Source organism: Carassius carassius, chromosome 45, assembly GCF_963082965.1.
Source record: "Carassius carassius chromosome 45, fCarCar2.1, whole genome shotgun sequence".
Taxonomy (NCBI): domain Eukaryota; kingdom Metazoa; phylum Chordata; class Actinopteri; order Cypriniformes; family Cyprinidae; genus Carassius; species Carassius carassius.
The window spans coordinates 19,869,826-19,892,420 of record NC_081799.1 but is presented as its reverse complement, the minus strand read 5'-3'; the positions used below and the strand labels follow the sequence as shown (position 1 = coordinate 19,892,420).

The 22,595-nt window shown below is 38.1% G+C and overlaps 1 protein-coding gene across 6 annotated transcripts in view; it reads left to right on the top strand.

Annotated features, from left to right (window-relative positions):
- The window catches only part of usp25 (ubiquitin specific peptidase 25), a 28,210-nt gene that overhangs the window by 3,850 nt on the left and 1,765 nt on the right, over positions 1–22,595 (top strand). The window contains exons 3-25 of one of the 6 annotated variants that reach the window (XM_059539566.1): positions 147–291; positions 2,336–2,459; positions 2,807–2,969; positions 4,713–4,799; positions 5,618–5,755; positions 6,122–6,195; positions 6,494–6,567; positions 7,494–7,645; positions 8,285–8,412; positions 8,900–8,995; positions 9,261–9,425; positions 9,549–9,784; positions 9,889–9,959; positions 10,041–10,269; positions 10,968–11,189; positions 11,267–11,409; positions 15,301–15,474; positions 15,954–16,049; positions 17,741–17,919; positions 19,739–19,817; positions 20,482–20,561; positions 20,854–20,977; positions 21,758–21,953. In XM_059539566.1, coding sequence (XP_059395549.1) covers positions 147–291; positions 2,336–2,459; positions 2,807–2,969; positions 4,713–4,799; positions 5,618–5,755; positions 6,122–6,195; positions 6,494–6,567; positions 7,494–7,645; positions 8,285–8,412; positions 8,900–8,995; positions 9,261–9,425; positions 9,549–9,784; positions 9,889–9,959; positions 10,041–10,269; positions 10,968–11,189; positions 11,267–11,409; positions 15,301–15,474; positions 15,954–16,049; positions 17,741–17,919; positions 19,739–19,817; positions 20,482–20,561; positions 20,854–20,977; positions 21,758–21,953 — 3,175 coding nt within the window. Of the gene's footprint in view, positions 1–146; positions 292–2,335; positions 2,460–2,806; positions 2,970–4,712; positions 4,800–5,617; positions 5,756–6,118; positions 6,196–6,493; positions 6,568–7,493; positions 7,646–8,284; positions 8,413–8,899; positions 8,996–9,260; positions 9,426–9,548; positions 9,785–9,888; positions 9,960–10,040; positions 10,270–10,967; positions 11,190–11,266; positions 11,410–15,300; positions 15,475–15,953; positions 16,050–17,740; positions 17,920–19,738; positions 19,818–20,481; positions 20,562–20,853; positions 20,978–21,757; positions 21,954–22,595 lie in introns of all 6 variants that reach the window. The other 5 variants (XM_059539565.1, XM_059539564.1, XM_059539567.1 and 2 more) reach the window with 5 other exon arrangements.

Below are 22,595 nucleotides of genomic sequence, written 5' to 3'. Positions count from 1 at the left end.
ATAAACTCAGTAACTAGTATGGTATGGCTCATATCCTTTATTTTCAACAGATTTGGTAGATGCAAATTTGATATTATTTGCTCAAAGACTAGTAGATTTATAGTGCATGTAATGACAGGTGTTTGAACATCTGTATTTGTGTCCAGGCCAGTAACGGTGACCTAGCTGAGGCGGTGGCCTTTCTCACAGAGAAGAATGCCAAGGTCCCGCAGCAAGATGAAGCCACCTATTACCAGACGGCTCAAATCAACAATGATAGATACATCAGTGTGGGCAGCCAAGCTGACACAAGTACGTATTTAAATCTCAGAACAATGATTGGCCAGAATCCAGGGGAAGGTTGCACTGCTCTGTGATGCAGTGCAATCAAATGCCATGACGCAAACGAAAGTTGAGTGAAGAACCAGCTGTAAATGCTCTGTCCCTGACAGCAAAAAATATTTATCTGCTTTAGATTTCAATCTGTGCCTGTACTTAATTAGAGGGATTTTAGGATTGATTAATTCACTTAAAAACTGCAGGAGTAAATTAGCACTGCTGAGTAGAACCTAGGGGTGTGCACGGATAGTCGAACATTCGAATATTCGTTCTGCTCTAATTATTCGATAAATAAAAATGATATTCGAATTTCGCTATATTTTTGCTTGCCATAAAAAAAAAAAATTTCACAATAAAACCTAATTTGGTCACTTTCTGTGATTCTCCACGGCATATTTGAAGATGTACGCAAGCAAAAAATAATTAATGAATGAATAACAACTGCGGTCTAATACAGTACCTCAAATATGCCGTTGAGAATCACAGAAAGTGACCGAATTCAAGAACATTGTAGCGGCATCTCTCAAGCAATGAATAAACACTGCTAACTTGGAGAATGCACTGAAAACTCCTCTTCTCGCGTCCGCCCTAGACCCTCGGCACAAACATATCAGGTTTCTCGATGAAAACATGAGAGAAATAAGAAAAAAAAACTTTTTGAACATTATCAGAACATTTTCCTTGATGCTAGAGGTGCGGATGCAGCCGCCGCCACCAACAATGAAGAGGATGCAATGCCCACTCGTCGGAAAAGGCTGAGCCAGTTCTTCAGTGATGATTAGAGAGAGTCCAGCCAAGACGAGTGGGAACAGTTCTTGCTGGAGCCATGTATTCCACTAGATGAGGATCCCATTCAGTGGTGAAACGAAAACACGAAGCGCTTCACAAAACTTATTCGCTCATACGTTCTGTACAATAGTCTAATTGCTGCAGGCTGCTTTACGTTTGTTCTTTGTTCACAGTTTTTTTTTTTAAATTGCTTTTAATCTGTACTTTTGTTTGTTTGGACGAATTGTTAAAGGTTTTCAGCTACAAAACACGATGTGTAATGTTCAAGCTTATTGTGTGTAAGCTTGTTCAAAAATGACGGAAATAATAAATTTTGCTGAAAATAACGTCGGTCTCATTAAACTTAATTTAAATAAACGAATATTCGAGTATTTGTTTTTTGTGAGCTCAAACATTCGAATGTGAAATTTGCGGAAAACGCCCATCCCTAGTAGAACCAGAGAATTAATATGTATTCCACACGCCCTGCTAAAAGGAAAGAGATACTGAAATGAGACATCATGTAACCCATAACAGTGGCAGCTCTCTTATAAATACAAGCACATCTTCTCAGAGAGCCAGACCTTTAAAAATCCAGTTTGCCACTCCTCCCAGCTTGCTTCAAATGATGATGAAATAATCTCTAGTCCTGCTGCTGAGAAAATGATGACAGAGGGAATGTTAGTTTGGCATACTGCCTCATGTTTTTATTTGAGCTCTCGACATGCGCTTAAACCATATTCAGGATTTTCTCCATCATTATGACCAGTGTGTTAGAACCTCTTGACCAGCCGATTATTTGAGTGATGTTTAAAATTTTTGATGTTCTCGATTAAAGTGTTCAAAGTCCAGTGACCGCCCTTATTTTAACATTTTTTAAATCCTTCTGAGTGAATTATACTTTGTAAAATAAAAGTGAATTTAACTGTGAAGCATGTAATATTTTCTATGTATTTTACCAATTTAATATGTTGAGCAAACTATTAGTCAAATCTAATTTATTTGTAGGCCTATAGAACTTAATAAACAGAGAAAAATCTGTGTCGTTGCTTTAGCATGTATTTTTAAATTCAACGTTAAGTTTAACCATTATTAAATCTTATTATATAATATAATTTCAAATATTTGTATATTTTAATATCATATATTTGTCTGCAAATTAGATAAGTAGATAAATATAAAAACACACACTCATCTTTTCCTAGTAATCCATTTTTGTTCACTTTCAATGTTCCTGTGATTGCTTCAGATGTAATAGATCTCACTGGAGATGATAAAGATGACCTTCAGAGGGCCATCGCTCTCAGTCTGGAGGAGTCAAACAGGGCCTTCAGGGAGACGGGCATCACTGATGAAGAGCAGGCTATCAGCAGGTGGGGTTTTAATTGTGCTTTTAATTTATACATTTACATTTATTCATTTAGCTGACGCTTTTATCCAAAGCGACTTACAGTTGCTATATATGTCAGAGGTCGCACGCCTCTGGAGCAACTAGGGGTTAAGTGTCTTGCTCAGGGACACATTGGTGTCTTGCAGTGGATTCCAACCCGGGTCTCTCACACCAAAGGCATGTGTCCTATCAACTGCGCCAACTCCACCCCATATAGCCTGCCTGCTGAATATTTTGTATTATTGTAGATTTTAGCAAAAAACAAATTAATTACTGTTTTATATGTGGAATAACCAGACAGGAGTAAAGTTTTGTGTCTTTGTGCTTCAGAGTCTTGGAGGCCAGCATTGCTGAAAACAAGGCGAGCCTGAAGCGCACACACACAGAAGTATGGACCGATTCACCCAACCCTCACGACAGGAAGAGGCAGCAGAACTGTCCCGTAGGACTGAAGAATGTGGGGAACACGTGCTGGTTCAGTGCAGTTATACAGGTCAGTGACAGCCACTTTGATTGCTTTACAGTTAGAAACACATTTGCTTATTTAATGAACTGAAAAACAACAAATGAATTAATTCTAATTGTCTTATTGCTTGCACAATAATCCAGACAATTTGATTATGGTAGTCCCACATGTGTTTCAGTCTGTATCAAGTCGAGTGGCCTTGTATTGCAGTTATTAATGCAGAGATACTGCTGTATCAGTGCTGTTAATTGCATCATTATATTTAATTAGGAGAAGATGAAATGAAATATGTGCATCTAGATGGTACTGGGTCAGGTTTAAAGCACTGGGGTAGAAACTATATAATAAACAACACTCATATGTTTGGGGTCAGTTAAAATAAATACAATTCAAACTTTGATTTAGTAAGGATACATTTAATTGATCAAAAGTGACTATTAAGACATTTATGACATTACATTTACAAAAAAGAAATCAGTTTCAACTTGAACTTCCTGTTCATCAAATAAAAAAGACTTCTAAAAAACAAAAGAATCTTACTGACCTCAAACGTTTAAACTGTGTGTATATAGTATTGCTTATTAGCCTAATTGTACGTTATTTACTATTAACAAGCATCTTAGCACATTAATATAACACAAATTTTTGTGTTTGTATATCTGCTTTTTAAAACAACTTCAAGTCCTGCTAAGGCCTGATTGTTTGTGTCTGTTATACAATGTCAGAACATGAACCATGTTGATAGCTGAGTAATGAGCGTTGAGTACTGTCACATGCTGTTTACCTCCTGTGTGTAACCTGACGCCCAAAGAAGCCCCCGCTCATCTAAGAAGCCCAGCCACTCTGGCGCTCACAGCTCTATGGATTTATAGATCTGAATGAGGAGACACTAAATGTGTTAATCTGTCACCAAAAACAATCCATCAGTCATTCACACAATAGCCGCATTTCCATTGTCGGGCCAGTGCGAGCCAGGGCTTAAAGCGGGCCGGGCGGGGCTAATAGCCTCGGGCCAGTAGCACCGAGGCCAGAATAGCGCAGGGTTTCCACAGTGGAGCCTGAAGCTCCGCTGCGCGTCACTAAAACACGGCCTTTACACGCCTCTCAGGAACAACGTCATGCTACCTCATCATTTCACCAACAAAGAAAAGTTATCTGAAAACTAAGAAGTCACTGTAACATGCGGCCGTTTGTTTGCATGCTTTATGTATTCAAATTCAAAAGCATCGATGTTTTAACTAAAGAATAAGTGATACATTGATCATATTGATTTAATTGATCAGGACTCAAAATTAATCACACATAAATACACTTATTTCTATTTTATTTATTTATTTTTAACACTTATGAAAATAGCCTGCTTATTCAGTCGAGTCTGTTTCTGTTTATTTGTAGCCACAGTAGCCTATACGTCACATTTAGAATGAATGATAATATCTCTATTTTTATAAAAGCTTTCGTCGGGCCAAAAAAACCTGGCCGTTGGCCCCAAGGAAGCCCCAGCGAGGCACGATCAAGCCCCGGAAGTGACAGTGGAAACACGACTGGCCCTGGCACGTACTAGCACGCCCGGTTTAAGCTCGATAGTGGAAACACGGCTAATGAAACTGCAGTGACACTTCAACTAAGCTTGAGAAAAATGCTTTCTGGGAAACACATGCTGTCTTTTTATTTTGTCAAACCAACATATCACTAGGTTATGTTGACATGGTTTTCTGTTGCACACTGTTCTCAAATACTGATGTTTATCTTTTTATCTATGTATTTCAGTCTCTTTTTAACCTGCTGGAGTTCCAGAGGCTGGTGTTGCATTATTCCCCCCCTGCACGGGTGCAGGACTTGCCCCGCAATCAAAAGGTGAGATTTCTGTCCGATAGCCAGCTCACATGCCACAAGAGCTTCCATTTCTCTCCAGTAACTGTGACCTTGCTTGACCTGATTGGAAAGTCTCAGTTACATGCTGTGACATTATCGTACTGTTGCAAGCACTGATTTTCACCTGAAGCATAGGAAGTGCTTTTTCAAGGTCCCTGTCTAAGCTGTTAAGTGTCACATCAGCTTCTGTGTTTGGCGCAGCAGGTTAGCTGCTATCCGTGTGATTTCTTTCTTCAGTATGTTCCTCTGGGGCCCGAGGGTCAGCAGACATGGCCGCTAATCTGAGCTTAACCTCATCTACTGATAGAAGACCACAGAGCCCTGGATTCACCCTTTTCTCTCTCTTTATTGCTCCTGCTTTTCATCTGCTGGGTCGGTGGAGAAGCTCTAATTTTATAGACTTTAAACAATTTATGAATTAAAAGTGTCCTTTGAAGAAGAAAATCAGGATGATGTGATCTGGTGTAGGTTTCTGTCCCCTGTATGACTTTGAGATTTTTGTAAGGCATTGATATCCTTCCTTGAGAGCTGACAGACCTAACTAATCAATTCTTAATCATCCAGTGCTACTCAACTTTTTGGCATCATACCCTATATCAGTGTTAAGTTAACATACAACTCCCCAACCAGTGATACATATTACATTTTTATACATTTGGCTGGCATTTTATGTCAGTTATGTATTCCTTTTGAATCAAACCCATGACCTTGATGTTGCTGGTGCTATGCTCTTATTGTTTGAGCTGCAGGAACACTTCATGCATTATTAAGGTTTTAATTTGTTCTCCATTTTTCCATAGGAGCATAGGAACCTTCCTTTCATGCAGGAGCTGAGGTGCCTTTTCTCTTTGTTGGTGGGTTCCAAGAGAAAGTATGTGGACCCGTCCAGGGCCGTGGAGATCCTCAAGGATGCCTTTAAGTCCAGTGAATCTCAGCAGGTAAGTTTCATATACATTTACATACAGTATATAGTCTTAAAGGTGCTGTTGAACTAGGTATTGCAGTCCAAATTTAAAATATTGGAGAGGGTTTCTTTTCACCCGGTCCCTTTTCCTCAAAATTGATGCACACACATGTCACCGGATTGACGCTCTCACCCCTTTCCATGACTGAAATGAAATACACTTTGTTTCCCACCAACTGGCAACCCGGTGTACCGAAATACAATTGGGTAAACTGGCAGTGGGCGAGTTTCACAAACCAAAACAGAGACCGACATTCTGGCATTCAGGACCAATTGAATCCAGTTAAAACAAGAATACATTCATTCAGGATTTGAATTGGTGTTTTTGTTTGTACAGCAGGATGTGAGTGAGTTCACCCATAAACTCTTGGACTGGCTAGAAGACGCGTTTCAAATAAAGGCAGAGGAGGACAGGTAAGTCCATATACATCTCAACAGAATATCTGATGACCCTTTCACAAGCTTTCCACTGTATCTCTGTGTTCCTGTGTCATATCAGTCAGAATGATGTATGACCGCACCACAAATTCAGCTGGAACAGACATTAATGATGATTAATGTGGTACATTAACCTGTTTGACTTCAATTAGCACTGTTAAATACCCACTGAAGACAGTCCTCATGTGACTCCTGCAGCCAAAGGACACAGACTCCTCTAGTTCAGAACATTTCCAGCACCACGTGACTCCATGTTTGCTCTTGTTCTACACAGAGAGGGAGAGAAGCCGAAGAACCCGATGGTTGACCTTTTTTATGGACGTTTCCTGGCTGTGGGCGTCCTGGAAGGTGAATATTCATCAGCTGTATGAGTCTTCTCTCCTAGCTAATTATAAGTGACCTTGCGTTAATGTTATGTGGAGAACCCAAGTTCTAAAACGAAGTAATGGTTGTTGATGTGTGAGTGACGTTGGGCTTATTAAACATGGCAGCACTGATCATAGCTGGTTACATACAGACAGTTTAGTCGGTGAATATTTTACCTTGGCAAGATGTTAGAATCTTGAGATTTCCTGTAGGTGTATTTGTCTTGTTCATTTGAGTATTACATTTATCAAAATATTCTTGTAAATCTAGTAAAACCTCACAAAAAATTTGTTAAAAATGCAAAAGTAGACAATAAGCACTATGACATTCATACAGTAAATGTAGGGTCAGTAAGTAGTAATTGTAGTCAGCATAGATGCATTAAATGGATCAAGCAATGACATTTGTAATGTTACAAAATATTTCTATTTTAAATAAATAAATAAAAATCACGGTGTCCAGTCTGTCCACAAAAATATCAATCTGCACAACTGCAGCACTGATGACCATATTAAGAAATGTTTTAAGCACCAAATAAGCATATCTGTATGGTTTCTGAGAGACGTGTGACAATGAAGACTGGAGTAATTGCTGCTGAAAATTCAGCTTCGAATTATGTACCCAAATAATAACAAATGTAGTGTAATTCAAGTAAAGTGTGCATGAAGGGAGCATTTAGTTCTCTCTCACTTACGTTTGTGTACTGCATAAAGCATTTCTTGCCAAAACCAAAACAAACTGGCATGTTTGTTTGGCTATTTGTTTCTTGGGTATGACACACTTTCCACAGTGCTGTATCCATATGGTGGCCGTTAAATAAGGAGATTGCACTCATAAGATTATTATTATGCAGAGCACGTTGCGGAGCATATTTAAAGACTATGATGTGAGCTTATGTGTTTTTACAGGAAAGAAATTTGAGAACACAGAGATGTTTGGGCAGTACCCTCTCCAGGTGAACGGCTTCAAAGATCTGCACGAGTGTTTAGAGGCAGCCATGATAGAGGGAGAGATTGAGTCTTTGCATTCTGCCGAGAACTCCGCCAAATCAGGCCAAGAGGTTTGTAGATTCAGAGGTTCTTTTTTTTTTTTTTCTATCCCTTCCTTTTTTAAATATATCCCTTCTGTCTGCTGTCCAATCAATCTTTGAGGTGAAGAAAAAGAAAACATGTGACCTCTGACCAAGATGTTACATAATGGCTTTTCAGTCATCAGTGCTGCCCTGGGCAGATCCCTTTGCAGCTGCTTCCTGCTAATTACTTCAGCTGAGTGCAAAGAAAGAAGGAGATTCTCTGGTGTACATTATTCTGGGCATCAATGGGCTGGGATGTTAATGAAAGCCCAGCACACTGTGTCTCTCTCAGGGCTCAGAATGTGATCAGGTCACTGGTGTTCATTTCAGCTGTCAGCATGTGAGGTGGAGCTGGGATGGGTCACATGGATGAGCTTTTCTTGGAGCATGCTGGAGTTAAAATACTACTAAACAAATTTCTGGAAAGTAAATAGTTTTAAGAAATGGCAAGAAAATTCTATATTCAGAGAAAATGGGAGTGAGAATTAGTCAAATTCATTTAAATACTTGAAAGTAATTTTCTCACTTTCATTGATGTCATATATGGGCAGAAAAGACATTTAAATTTAGTGTTCTTATTCACAATTTTTTTGACGTGTGTGTGTGTGTGTGTTTTTCTTCATCCAGCACTGGTTCACAGAACTCCCACCAGTTTTGACCTTTGAACTGTCAAGGTTTGAGTTTAATCAAACCTTAGGCCGACCTGAGAAGATTCACAACAAGCTAGAGTTTCCTTCCATGCTGTACATGGACAGGTTAGTGCTATCTCTTTTTTAATAATTTTATATACTACAGTTTATACTTTCTAGATATTTGAAGTTTTTTGATATGTATGTAAATGTTTTTTTAATTCTTTTTGTCTGTGATTTTGAATATTTTGTAAAATCTCACATTGTCTTGAATCATTTCCCAGTGGTAATCCAACCAACATCAGTGGTGTCATTGTAATATTTGCATAATTTTTCTTTTTTCTTCCATTAATTAGCATGCTGTATTTTGATTGGCCTTTTCTTTCTTGCATTATTTTATTTTTCTGGTAGTTTTCTTAACATGTCTGGTGCACTTTGAGAGTCCAGAATTAAGAGCGCCAACTCATTTTCTGTGAACAGAGTAAAAAGTATTTGCTTGTACCTTTGTTTTAAAGTGGACTTTTTTTGTTTTGGTTTGTTTCAAGTTGTTTCTTGATCCCTTAAGGATTTTGTATACACAATGCAAAATACTTATGTCTGAAATTGATTCCAGGTACATGGACAGGAATAGAGACATCACACGGATAAAACGAGAGGAGATCAGAAGACTAAAGGAGCACCTGACCGTTCTTCAACAGCGACTGGAGAGGTTTGTTAACTCTATTTAGCCTCTGCCCTGATCTAGAGATAACTTGCTGTTAACTTGCATAGCAGGAAAATCTCAGCTTTCAACATGAAAGAAGCTTTTAGATTAAGAAAATATAAAAGTCACATGCTAAGTTGTGACTGTATTTTCCATGCGTAACATGATACAGACTGACAAAATTTTTAATATTTTTCTGCTGTCAGTTCATAGAAAATTTTACCTTTTGCACATTTGTGTTCCATTTTTCCTAAAATTCTCTCTGTGATAGGTATTTGAGCTATGGCTCAGGGCCCAAGCGGTTTCCTCTGGCCGATGTTCTCCAGTATGCCATGGAGTTTGCGTCCAGCAAGCCTGTGTGTACATCGCCTGTGGAGGACATTGATACAACAGTACCACCTGGTGCCACGACTGCACAGGTGCCACCTCCAGCAAGGCAAGTTTTTTTCACCCGTTTCAAATCTGAAAATTTATTTAGAATAGCTCTTTTTTTTTCCTTTTTTTTTGCTAATGCAATGCATTTATGAGATATTAAGTGTTTTTGTGCATGGACTTACAGCACAGGAGAGCAGCCAGATGCATCTGTCCCACCTGAGTGCTCCGGCTCTGGTCCACAGGCCCAACAGCAGCAACAACAACAGCAAAGAATTTCGATCCATAAACCGTTTACTCAGTCTCGTGTGCCGCCAGATCTACCCATGCACCCCGCCCCCCGACACATCTCAGAGGAGGAGCTGCGGGTGCTGGAGGGCTGTCTGCACCGCTGGAGGAGCGAGGTGGAGAATGACACCAGGGGTACAAACACGCATGCATGCAAACATAAACGTATACAGCCCAATTTCTCTTTCCTGTTGCTTAGGGCTTTGTACATTTACATGTTTCTTTCTGGTGTGTGTCAGATCTGCAGGCCAGTATATCTAGAATCCACAGAACCATTGAGCTTATGTATTCTGACAAGTCCATGATGCAGGTGAGAAGCTTTTAGATTTTTCAGATTGTTTCAGAAATGTTCCCAAAACGAGTTCATCTTGTTCATGATGATGCGTTTCAGGCGCCGTACCGGCTGCATGCTGTTTTGGTCCACGAGGGTCAGGCTAATGCAGGTCACTACTGGGCGTACATCTTCGACCCACATCAACAGCGATGGATGAAATACAATGATATTTCGGTGACAAAGTCATCCTGGGAGGAGCTGGTCCGAGACTCGTTTGGTGGATATCGCAATGCAAGCGCATATTGCCTCATGTACATTGATGATAAAAAACCCTTCCTCATTGAAGGTAATCTAATCTGCATATGCAAATTAACTCATTAAGTAGTGTCTTATGAATTATCAACACCGCTAATAATGAGCTGAGTAGTGAAATCTAAAGGCTTCAACTTTCTCTTCAAAGATCAATTGGAATTGGTGATCAGTTTGTTACTTTAAAAATAAAAATGTAAATAAATAACTTTTCAAATTGCTAAATATATAAAATAGTGTTTAATTTATTATTTTAAAATTAAATATTAAGAATGCAATTTAAAGCACAAAATATTTTAATATTTTATTTTATTGTTACAAATATGATTTAAAATTTTTGAAGTATGCTTTATTAATCGTTTGTTAATTTGATTAAAAACAATTGTCACATTTAACTGTTTTGAAAAACTTTCACTTTAAGATTTATTTAAATTATTTACATGTTTTTTTTTTTTTATTATTAATAAATTGATTCCTTATTTTTAATGACACTCCAAGTCCTCAATAGTCTATTTATTTGTATTTTGGGTACAAATTGTCCCAATGAGGGTGTTTTCAAAGAAGCATTATTTTTTAAGTGTTAAAATGAAAGCATTTTTTAAGTTGTAGGAATTGGTCTGTTAAAATCATATTTGGCTTAATTTTTAAAAAAAATAGATACAAAAAAAGATAAGATACGTTCTTATTTAACTCCATGTGTGTAAGATGCTGACTCCATGCTTCTGTGTATCTCAGAGGAGTTTGATAAAGAGACAGGGCAGATGCTCAGTGGCTTGGACAAGCTCCCTCCTGATCTGAAGGAGTATGTGGAGGCAGATAACAAGCTCTTTGAGAAGGAGATGGAGGAGTGGGATGCTCTACAGGCTCGTAAACTCCAGCAGGAGAAACTGGCTCTGGCCGCCGCCAGTGTGGCTGCCCAGCCCATGAGCACTGAACCCTGCCCTCCAGACAACACAGGTGAGCCTTTCACATGTCTGAAACTGTGGCCATACCATCTGAAACAACTGTCCTGAACTCATTCTCTGCTCCCTCAGCAGCCCCTCAGCATGACCCAGAGTACATGGAGCAGCAGTCGCCCACCGGAGACTCCAAACACCTGCAGGAGGACACGGAGAGAGCCATCAGCAAAGCCGCAGCTGAGCATGATGAGAAGAGTCCAGAAGCTCTGCTCAACACAGTAAGACATGCATAAACACATGATGTACAAGGTCTGAGTCCTTCAGACGGTTCTGGAGACCAAAACACTTCTTAAATGGTGCGTTTAGAAAGTTCTGCTGTTCTTAAGTTGTAGTTGGATGGCTAAATATTTGTGTCTACAAATTAGAAGAAATGCCAGTAGGTTTAAATTGTATGTATTTCTTTTGTAGGATGTGAAATTTGTGTTAGTTTTCATCTCATACTGTTCATGCTTTTTCCATCTGTCTTATAAACACACTGGACTTTGGGTATTTGGTTCTAATCACTCAAATATAAAAAAAGAACGAAAAAAATCTCTTTATCCATGTTGTGTTGCATTTGCGCTTTGCTTCATCCATTAGAATAATGTGCAATTTTTAAAAAATAAGTATGCAGTAATTTTCTTATGCAATTAAGGTTCTTACTTCATTATTTTACTCTTTATGTACTAGATAGAGAAGTTCATGTAGCTTTAGCTGATGAGGTTCTGTGGGTTTTGGTGACGATTAAGATTGGATTGACACCAGCCTCCGATATTTCAGTGCTGATACTAATGAAGTGTCAATATGTATAATTCAATGTAAATCATTTGTAATTATATTTTTGTAGGTCATATACATTTAGTTTTTCAAGTTTTTATTTTTCAAATAATTTGTGTGTTGTTTTTTAGCAATTCATTTGTAATTCATCAATAATTAAATGTAAACATTTATATTCTTGTAGGTGACATTTAATTGGTAAGGAGATTTATTGGTTTGGAATGTTTAAGGAGAGAAAACAAAATAGTAATTGTAAAACAATTTGTATTTGTAGAGTTCTGCAACTAATTTGGAACTAATCAATAATTATTATAAAATGTTCATTAACATTTTAATTAAATATATTTAATAGTGTTTTTTGGTGAAACAGATTGAGTTCTGTTTAAGAAACAAAATAGTATGTTGTACAGTAACTTGTATGTGTTGGGTTTGACAATTAAGTTGTAATTCATCAAAATGTTTTTTAATATTATAATTAAAATATTTGTAATTGTTTAGGTAGAGAAAACAGTAATTTTATGTCTTGTGTTTGGCAATTCGTTTGTAGTTCATAATCTATAATTAATATATATTAATTAAGAGCACATAGACATTTTACTCCCCACGTAGTTTCTCCTATCCCAGTTTAATATGAAAAGACATCTATGTCTAAGTCATTCATAAGTAGGGCTGGGTATTGTTCAAAATCTTTCGATCCGGTGCCAATTTCGATACCTCAGTTTCGATACCATATGTTTACCGATACTTTTTTCGATACCATATGTTTTATGTTTACAAAACTTTTATTTTTCACCTTAATTAAAACAAATTCTGGTAACACTTCACACTCAGGATAACATTATTAATACAACTGGTTGTACTTTTTGGATAGGGGTGCGCCATTCAGGGGCGGACTGGGCCCAAAATTTGCCCTGGACTTTCTGGCCCACAGCAGCCCACCACATCATAACGCAAACGCCCCTGTTTTGATGTCATTTATTAATTTAATATTTAAGTAAACAGTTTGGGGATTTTAACCAATAGGGCAACTGATCCTCCATTGAGAAAAAAAAAAAGAACAGCAGCTGTTCATTTAGCGACTCCTAGTGAGCGATACATGCTTATCAAGACACAAACATTCTTCTAGAACTCACACTTTGCATTCAGTTAGCAGATCCATACGATCATGCATGAAATAGAAGTTTATAAACTCAAACGATAGCTTTATGTGCTTTACAGATGAACTTGAAGTCTTTATTCAATCGAGATGTTCAATAATAGATAATCTTTGGCTCGGTAATACAAGTTCATGATCCGATTACTGAACCGATGATTCTTTTGTGTCAATCTTTTAAAATAATAATTTATTTTGTTTAACGAAACCAGTGGAAACCAGTGTTTCACAAACTGGATAGATCTGAGGTGCAGGGCTTTCAAAATTGTTAGACCCACGTCCCGGGGCTATTGTGTTTTCCAGTCCGACGGACTATCGTGAATAGTGATGTAAAACTCCTAACTTGATTTGCTTTGTTCGCTTGAAGGGGTGAAATGGATCGTAACTGATCGTTTGCAGCTGTTTCTAAATATTGCTGATTCAAGTGTTTTGAATCAATTTGCGCGCGTTCAGAGCTTGCGCTCACTTGCACGGAGCTTGCGAGCAGCATTTCAGACAATGCGTGTACAGAGAATGAATTCATCTTTCGCGTATCATAACTTCTGAATGAACAAATACACACAATTATCTCAAAATAATTGTCTCTGCAAGTATTCTCGTAAACACAGTCGGTTATGTTTTAAGTAAACGTATACAGTGGCCTGCTGCTTAGAGAAATTCTCTTTACCGGATAAATCTGTCTCTCTCTCTCTGTTTTTTAGACGCAGTGTTGCCAGATTGGAAATGTCCAAGTATCGTACCAGAAGTTCAGAATTATCGTATTTGGAAGAAAATTATCGTACACGAGGCAAAAGAGTTATTTATCTATTCTAAACCAACAACATTTTGACACGACCTGCAAATTACCACAATAGATAACAAGGCTTATTGTTGGACGGAACCAGTGAGACAAAATACTATCCGATTATTTTCAGTGACTGTCTGCGTCGCGGCGCATATTAAAACATATTAAAATGATTTTTAACACTTGCTTTGTCGCGTCCAGTGAAGAAGGTTAACAAGTTAAGTTAACTTCACATCTGAGCCACTGTCATCGGAAACCTGCGTGTTGCCAGATGTAGAAGGGGTTCTTCTTACTATCATGGACCGCAACTAGTGCTCGTTGGCTTTAAAGCAGGGCACTCTCCTGCATTCAGGTGCACACCCTCAGGTGCACACGAACGCATTTAGAGTGTCTGTAATGAGCCAATTTCGTGTATGAGTAAAGAAGCCCTATGACTGCAACTACCATCATTTAAATTTTCATAAAATCATTACCTTCGTACAGAGGTAAAAATTATCGTACAAATACGATAATTATCGTACATCTGGCAACACTGTTTAGACTACGTGAAAGGGGGCGTGTTTCAAGATACGCAATGGAGTAGACCAAACTAAACACAGGGAGGGAGGGCAAAACACTCATCCAAACAAATGCTTCATTAAATTGGTGGTATTGCCGGCTTTGTTTGCAATACTCTTATCGCATATGTTGCACTTTGCTGACTCGGCATCCACTTTTATAAAGTGTAGCCACACTTTAGACCTCTTTGGCATTGTAAAACGGAAACGTATTGAGAAAAAACAACTACACTTGTGTGACTGCGAGTATCTTCAGAAATCCTCCCCGTCACGTCACGTGGTGGTGGACAGCCAATCACGGCAAATTTAGGTCCTTACATGCACGTATGCTACAAGCTCACACAGACACAGCCGCTTGGCTTTTGGAACCGAAATTTGGCACCGAAAGATAAATAATTTTTCGATACTCATAGTATCGAAGTTTTTCGTTCGATACCATAAAGGCATCGAAGTTCGATACCCAGCCCTATTAATAAGCTGTCTCGGAGGTTGCATTTGTCATCAGTCATAAAGCTTGTCTTATTTCAGAAAAGTCCAAATGAAAGTAGCAATAGTTTGATTTCCCTGAAAAAGCAAAAATGTTTGGGGCTGAGTTATTTGGTTGTTCAGCCAATCAGAAACATTATCCCAATTGAAAACGGTGATGTTAGTGGCAGATAACACTTAACACACTTTAGCTCTAAAGTTCTAAATCTGGTTTATAAAAAAAAACAGGACAGCTTGTGTCTCATTGAGATTTATAATGGTGGAAAAAAATAATAAATAAAAAAGAAACTGGATTAGATGCTCTCTCTCAGTACTTTTGGCCCACTTTCTCTTTCGGAGAGTTTTTTTTTCTCTCTCTTTCTGTCTCTCTTAGTCTCAGTCATCACATCCCGACAGCGAGGTGACCTCTGACCCCTGTCCTCCCCTTGACCCTGAGCAGGACGACTCCGGCTCCTCTCCGCCCGCAGCTCAGCGGGTGGTGGAGGTGGCCATTCCTAATGTAGGAACCTTCGTCATTCAGTCGAAGGAGGGAGGTTATGATGATGAGGTAGAGTCCAAAAAAAGACTGGTCATGAGCGTGCAGCCCTAAAACTCCCAGCATCCTTTTCACAACCTGCTCTTACATGCCAAACCCATTTCAGATTAACATTATATGCAAGTTACTCCCAGTGGACTCCCAAGCTACTAACATTGCCCCTGGTAAAACGTTACAAAAGAGAAAACGTCCTGTTTTGCCTGTCTTTTTTTTTCTTTTCCTTCATGAAGCATGTAGCGCAGGCTTCCGATCATTGTGTTATTTATTTTCACATTAATTTACCATCTACACACCTCACTATGGTGTTCATTACTTAGCAGAAGACACATTAAGCTGCATGACAATCCTGTTTTGAATGTTTAATCATCTTCAATGGTTTGGCTTGAGTTCATTCGCTGGAGGCTGAGCTGTGGTGTGATTGGCATGCAGACTGGCCAATGAGAGTTTTGGAGGCGTGGCTTGTGTAGTAATATCCTTCCCTCCTTGGGCAGGCGATGATGACCCCAAACATGCAGGGTATCATAATGGCCATTGGCAAATCCAGGAGTGTTTATGACAAGTGTGGGCCTGAAGCAGCGTTCTTCAAGGTACATGACCTGCTGCATGCCACACCCCCTGTGCATCTCATTAGTTAGTTGACCAAACCCCCTCTCTGAGCATCTCATTATCTCTGTGAGCTCACTTTTTACACTGCAGGCTATGGAAAAACCCTCTGCATTCTGTTATGCTGATAGGGTTCTTTATTTATTATAATTTTTCATTATCTACTGTGTGCAGGTTTTGCTCACACCTAAGATTGGATCAGTATCAGCCTTCATTTCTTTGGTATCAATGGTGATTAAATGAAATGACTGCTGTCAATATAAAATTCAATGTCAGTTATTCTTATTTATTGTAGGTGATAGGCATTTAGTTCTGCTTATAGTGGAAAAAACCTCAATATTAATTTGTAAAATAATTTGTATGTGTAGGTAATTAAATTAAATATTTGATGTAATGTTTTCTATATATAATTCCCACTTTGCTGTTCAGATCAGGTATTGAAACCATTCAAAAATGAAGAACTTGAGGTACCGCAGTAGTTTTTTAGTATTGGTTTACTTTGTCCCCATCTGCTGTCAGCTGAATGTAATTGCTGCTGTGTTATAAAAGTTTTTTTTAATCTAGCATTGGTTTGGATTTCTTTGGCTATGCAGTATTGTGTACTTCACACAACATAGCAAACAAAGTTCAGTGTTTCCCACAGAAGTTGAGTGCTAATTAATACTTTAAAGATGACTCCATTTAAGACAGTCAGTGAGAATTGTTTGTTGTCTATTGGCCAGAGGGTGACTTTTAGATTTTATCAAGGGTCTACAGATTGAAAAATAGCCTTTTGACTAATTGTGGCACTTTACAGTCATGTTAATTAAAGGTGGGGTAAGTGATTTCTGGTAGCCAATGATATTTCAAACACGCCCCTACCCCAAATGGGTCTCGCACCAATTTTGATAGCTTTACCCCTATTTTGATAGCTCTGCCCCACACATACGTACACAACCCAGGCAATGATTATAACACACGAACATATTCAAGCAAAAGCCAGCATATATTAGTTCTGTGAAACAAAGCAAATCCAATGTTACTCACCTATCGAGAAGAAACAAAGCAACCTCGGTGTCCGATTGCAGTCCTTTCTGCTCCTTGTGTTCTCTACAGCGCTGGAAAGCTGATCCGATATTTACACAGGTCCTACTTCTTGCCTTATCGTAAGCCTTCTTTTGTTCTGCAGAAATTTCTTTTGTTTTTTATCTGCCATTTCTATCTTTCTGTCGTCATTAGACTAATGTCTTTTCTGTGCACTGAGCACTTTCTCCTCCGCATCATGAGTAGACACGCCCCTTACAGCTGATTGGCTATAAGTTTGGTTTGGTACTCTGCCTGACTCTAAAGCTTTTTTGAAAAAATACATACCCCACCTTTAATGTACATTGCCCCGTCAACAAATAATTTTGAAACTTCTCTCAATAGGCCTCTGATTTGTGCCTTCACTTGTTTTCCAGCTATGTATTTTCACTTTGCACACAGTCTGTTATTTCTACAGCTAAAGAAGTTTTGAGTCACATACATTACAACCACATGCACCAAATCAATCATTATACATCTTCTTGTGTAGATGGAAAGATACAATTATTTTCTTGTTCATGTGCATTTCTAAATTAACACATCCATCTCTGCATATCTCTGACTCTTTTTAATTCTTTCCCACTGTCTCTCGACTTCTCTCTGTCTCTAACAGGCCATGAAAGTAGAGTACACTCGTTTACTGAGGTTTGCTCAAGAAGACACGCCCCCCGAGAGGGACTACCGATTGCTGCATGTCATTGTTTACTTCATTCACAACCAGGCGCCCAAAAAGATTGTGGAGAGAACTCTGCTCGTGCAGTTTGCCGACAGAAACCTTGGCTTTGATGAGAGGTAGGAGCCATACGAGTCTTAATAAAATTAATGCTTTTTATTTATTCTATTAATATTAAATTAATTAATACATTTCATTTCATTGGGTTTTTACTTGATTCTACATCAGATCATAATGATTCCATACACGCAACACAAAACAAAAAAACATTTTTTTTATAATAATTTGTAATTATTTGAAGACACTTGTACGAATGTCATTATATAATATTATGCTCCGTTGCATTCATTTTACAGGATTCCCTTCATAGATTTCTAGCCCTGTAAAATTAATGGAAATGAATAAATTCTCATTAAAGGTACAGGTTGTAGGACCTGCCACTAGATGGCGCACTACCAAAACAATATCAATCGCGTGGTTTGATGACGCTAAGAAGGAGCATGGAATGATGGGTCTTCTACCCAACCGCTGACGGCCATCAATCAGACGGAAAGATAAATCATGGATTTAACGCGAGTTCAACGATTTGCGCGAGTAAATTACATACAAAGTCAATGCAAAGACGCAATCAGACTATGGATCAGACACGTCCTCACGCATGTCTAGAGACGCTATGCCCTGCGTTTGGCGTGTATGCCCCATAATACTAATCTTGTTGATCGTTATAATAGCATACGTTTTATGTAAAGATACGAATCAAAGCAACTCACCTGTTGAGTAAAACACAAGCGAGATCAGCATCTCTTTCTAGTTGAAGTTTGTTGCGAAGCTACTTCCACATTTGTCCACGACACTGTTGTCATGTGGTTTCTACGTCAGTAAAGGCGGTAACAAAGGATAACTAACGTCATTGACAGGTGACTGCACTGCCCCGTGTCACTGTTTAGAATGGGAACCTTCTCCTGATTTACAAGTAGTTGAAAACATTAGAGACATTGTTAGTAATCAGCTGGACAAAATATATAACACTAGCCTAGTGGTTTTTGGATATTTTACTGCAAATATCTTACAAATTGTACCTTTAATAAAAAAATATATATATATTTTTTTTTTCTAATTCTGCTCCACTCTAAAATATTCTATTAGCTAGAAATTGCTCTTCAGTCTTTATAAAATGTATTTAAAAAATAGAGTAAAACATCTCCAGAAATCATGAAATTCAGTGGTTGAAAGCTGTGGGAACTTGGATTTTTTATTATTATTATTTTTTTTTTTTTTACAAACGTAAATTAATATTTTTTTGTAAAAAGATCTTTTTTTTTAAGGGTCCAAATACTTGGGGCCACTGTATTTTTAACAAGCTTTCTAACACATTTGGCTCTGAAATGAACTTTAACTTCATTTATGAATGGCGATTGTATTATACAGTTAGTTGAGCCTTAAATTTACTAATATAAAAGACAAGCATTAGCCACACACAATGCTGTAGCTTGACAGGACCACCTCACTGATAACTGATTGAAGTGAACCCTCTTCCAAAGGCCAGTTTTGTCTCGAGCCTCCCAGACTGACACAGACAGTGATTATCAGCTCGTCACAGCAGTCACTGCTATTTCTGATCATTGTGTTACCAAACAGCTTCCTGTCTGCGCACCCGAAAGGCTTTTGTCTCGCTACACAGTCTCGAGTGCCTCCAGAGCAGACTGCACGCTCCGGTGAAGAACGTGATCCATATTCATAAGCAAATTGATTTCTTTCTCCTCTATTTTGAGCGAGTTAATTAGATTGATGTGCGCGCGTCCCCAGATGACACGCTCTCTTTCCATTTTGTTTTGGGTAATAAAGTATGATTCATAGCCAGAGGACGCAGCTCATTCCTGAGAGCACCTCATGAGTCACGCCTGAGCTCTAATGTGGCGGCCCTGTTCTTCCCTGCAGGTGTAAGAGCATCATGAAGGTGGCACGTGCTAAACTGGAGCTCATTAAGCCTGACGAGGTGAACATGGAGGAATACGAGGTTAGTGAAGTATAATCGTCTCCTAACTTACTCGGTGAAGCAGGGAGGCTAGCCCCTGGCGGGCCCTCACTTCTAGAGTCCAATAAATATTTCCTATGGAGCGGTTATATCAGTGTGTGGACAATACATATGTTATTTTGTTATACAAATGCACTCATACACATGCATGTATTTATTAAAGAAAAATAAGTTATGTTTATATATATATATATTTATTTATTTATTTATTTTTTAAAAACATTTATATGTAATCTAAATTATATTCATATAAATATATACATGTAAATACATATTTTAAAATATATACTGTGTGTGTATGTATTTGTATATACATAATAAATGTACTCTGTGCACACAAATATATTATGTAAACAAACTTTTATTTTGGATGTGATTAATCATGAATTAATTGTTTGACAGCACTAATACTTGGATAGGTAAACTATCCAAAAGGTATATAATCAATATTGCCACCTTTTTCAGAAGATTGTATTTTTTTCAGCTGACTAAAACTAAAGCAAAGACCTAGATTTCCTAAAATGTGGTACAACAGGGTTGGTGAAATCACGCAGTGTTGTAAATAAAGATGCAGTTTGCATGTTCTCACTACTTTATTTTTAATTGTACTTTGTCATTTAAAATATAATCTTATGATACTTCACAGATGTGGCATCAGGATTACATGAAATTCCGTGACACAACAGTGTTCCTGTTGATCGGCCTGGAATTATTCTTAAAGAAAAGGTGAAGCTCTTTTCTTTAATTCTTGAATTTTCTTTTCAATTTAGTTGGACATTCTATCAATCGATCCGGGTGAAATGGGGGAAACTTACCAGAATCCTTTTCTGTAATATCACCACTAGATGGCAGCATGTTCTGCTTTATCAACTCAAAGCAGAACTAAAAACTAAATGTTGCCACAGTCAAGAAACATTTATCTTGTAGCCTTTTACTACTTTTACTACTCCTTATGCTTTATTAGGATTGCAAATATAAAATCCATATTAATATGTTCTTTACATTTATTTTATTGCAGTTACATGGATTCATTGATGTACCTGATCTACGCCTATCAATACAACAAAGAGCTCCTGGCAAAAGGGCCATACAGAGGCCACGAAGAGGAGATGATCGCACATTACCGCAGAGAATGCCTGCTAGTAAGTGAATCACCACCTCCTCTTAACCAGGATCTACGACCAGCTCAAACTGTGCTCCTAACAGCTCTCAGATCAAATCTTTCCTGTTAACATTGTTTCTAACACTAATGACTGGAACAAATCTGGTTAGCATTTCAGTACAGAGTGCATTAGGGGCAATAGTTTGCATATATGTGGTTTTGCAAATACAATTTGAATAAACATTTGATCTGTCAAGTCCGAAATGCCTTTTTCATTTCCTGTCAAAGTTCCACTTGGGGGAAGAGCGTTTTTCATTCTTTGTGGCATTTGGATTCACTTAGATTTAAAAGCTGAAAGTTGAAACTTCTATTTGTTGCTTTAGTAAATCAATTGTAATAAACATTTGCTTTGACTTTGCAATCCACTGCCGTTCTCCCCATCTAAGTACCCGGTGACCCCCACACGGCCATTGTGCTCATAATATAATCATCAGTCCTGGAGTAGGAAGCGTACTGGGCTCAGTGCGTAAACACATTAGAGGGAAGCACGTCGTTGTCCTTGTTTCACCTTTTGCCAGCACTGCAGAGGACTTGACTTCATCTCAAGCTGTGCTGTTTACCCTCTACTCACTTTAATTGAAAATACTGCTAACATTGACATAGCTAATGTGCTGCAATGTTTTTCTCTCTTTCGCATTCTAGCTAGTTGCCTGCACCATTTGAGTGGCGAAAGGGGTTAGAGAGTTTACCAGCCGCATTCAAAGTTTGAGAGTGTTTAATTTTTTTTTTTTTTTTTTTTTTGTGTGTGTGTGTTTCGCAGAAGGTGAATGAACACGCGGCTGCCCTCTTTGAAACAGGCGAGGAGACTAAAGTGAACGCTGGTCTGAGCATCATGAACGAGCTGGTGGTGGCGTGTATTCCACTGCTGCTGGTGGATGAGATGGAGGAGAAAGACATGGTGGCTGTCGAAGACATGAGGAACCGATGGTGCTCATACCTGGGCCAGGAAATGGAGCGTAAGTCTTAGGGGTGGGAATCTTTTTTTATTCACAGGGTCACTTCAGCTCAGTTCTTGATTTTGAAATCAATTCAGTATTAAAGCTTTTTACAAAAATAGAAATTCTGAAAGTTTTCTGGATGATAGTGTTCAATGTGAGTTTCACTTATTTATCTAACCTTATATGTATGTGTCATCTATTACTGCATGTCAAATTCTTATATTTAATCAGTAAATACAATTAGAGTTATAAGAGACTATAGGGCTGTTACCAGTCAAATTAAACCATATTTGACACAGAAACTGCATCTGAAGTGGCATTTAGATTTATTTGCACAGACCTAAATGCACCTCAAAGGCGGGATGAATGCATTTACACTGCACTTGCATAAATAATACCATAAGATTGTTTTAAAAACTGTTACTTTCTTTTCTTTTTTTCTTTTTTTTTAAATGGAATGATTTAAAAAAAAAATTATGTAAATGTGAAACTAAAATTGACAGTAGGTGGTGGCAAGTATTAATAAGTCATTGAATAGTTAATTCAAACTATTCATTCAAAACAGCAGATTCATTAAGAAACAAATTCTGCATTTACGCCATGTCAAAATTACTATAATTTCAAGATGACAACATGATGTCCTGTTTGAAGATGTTCACC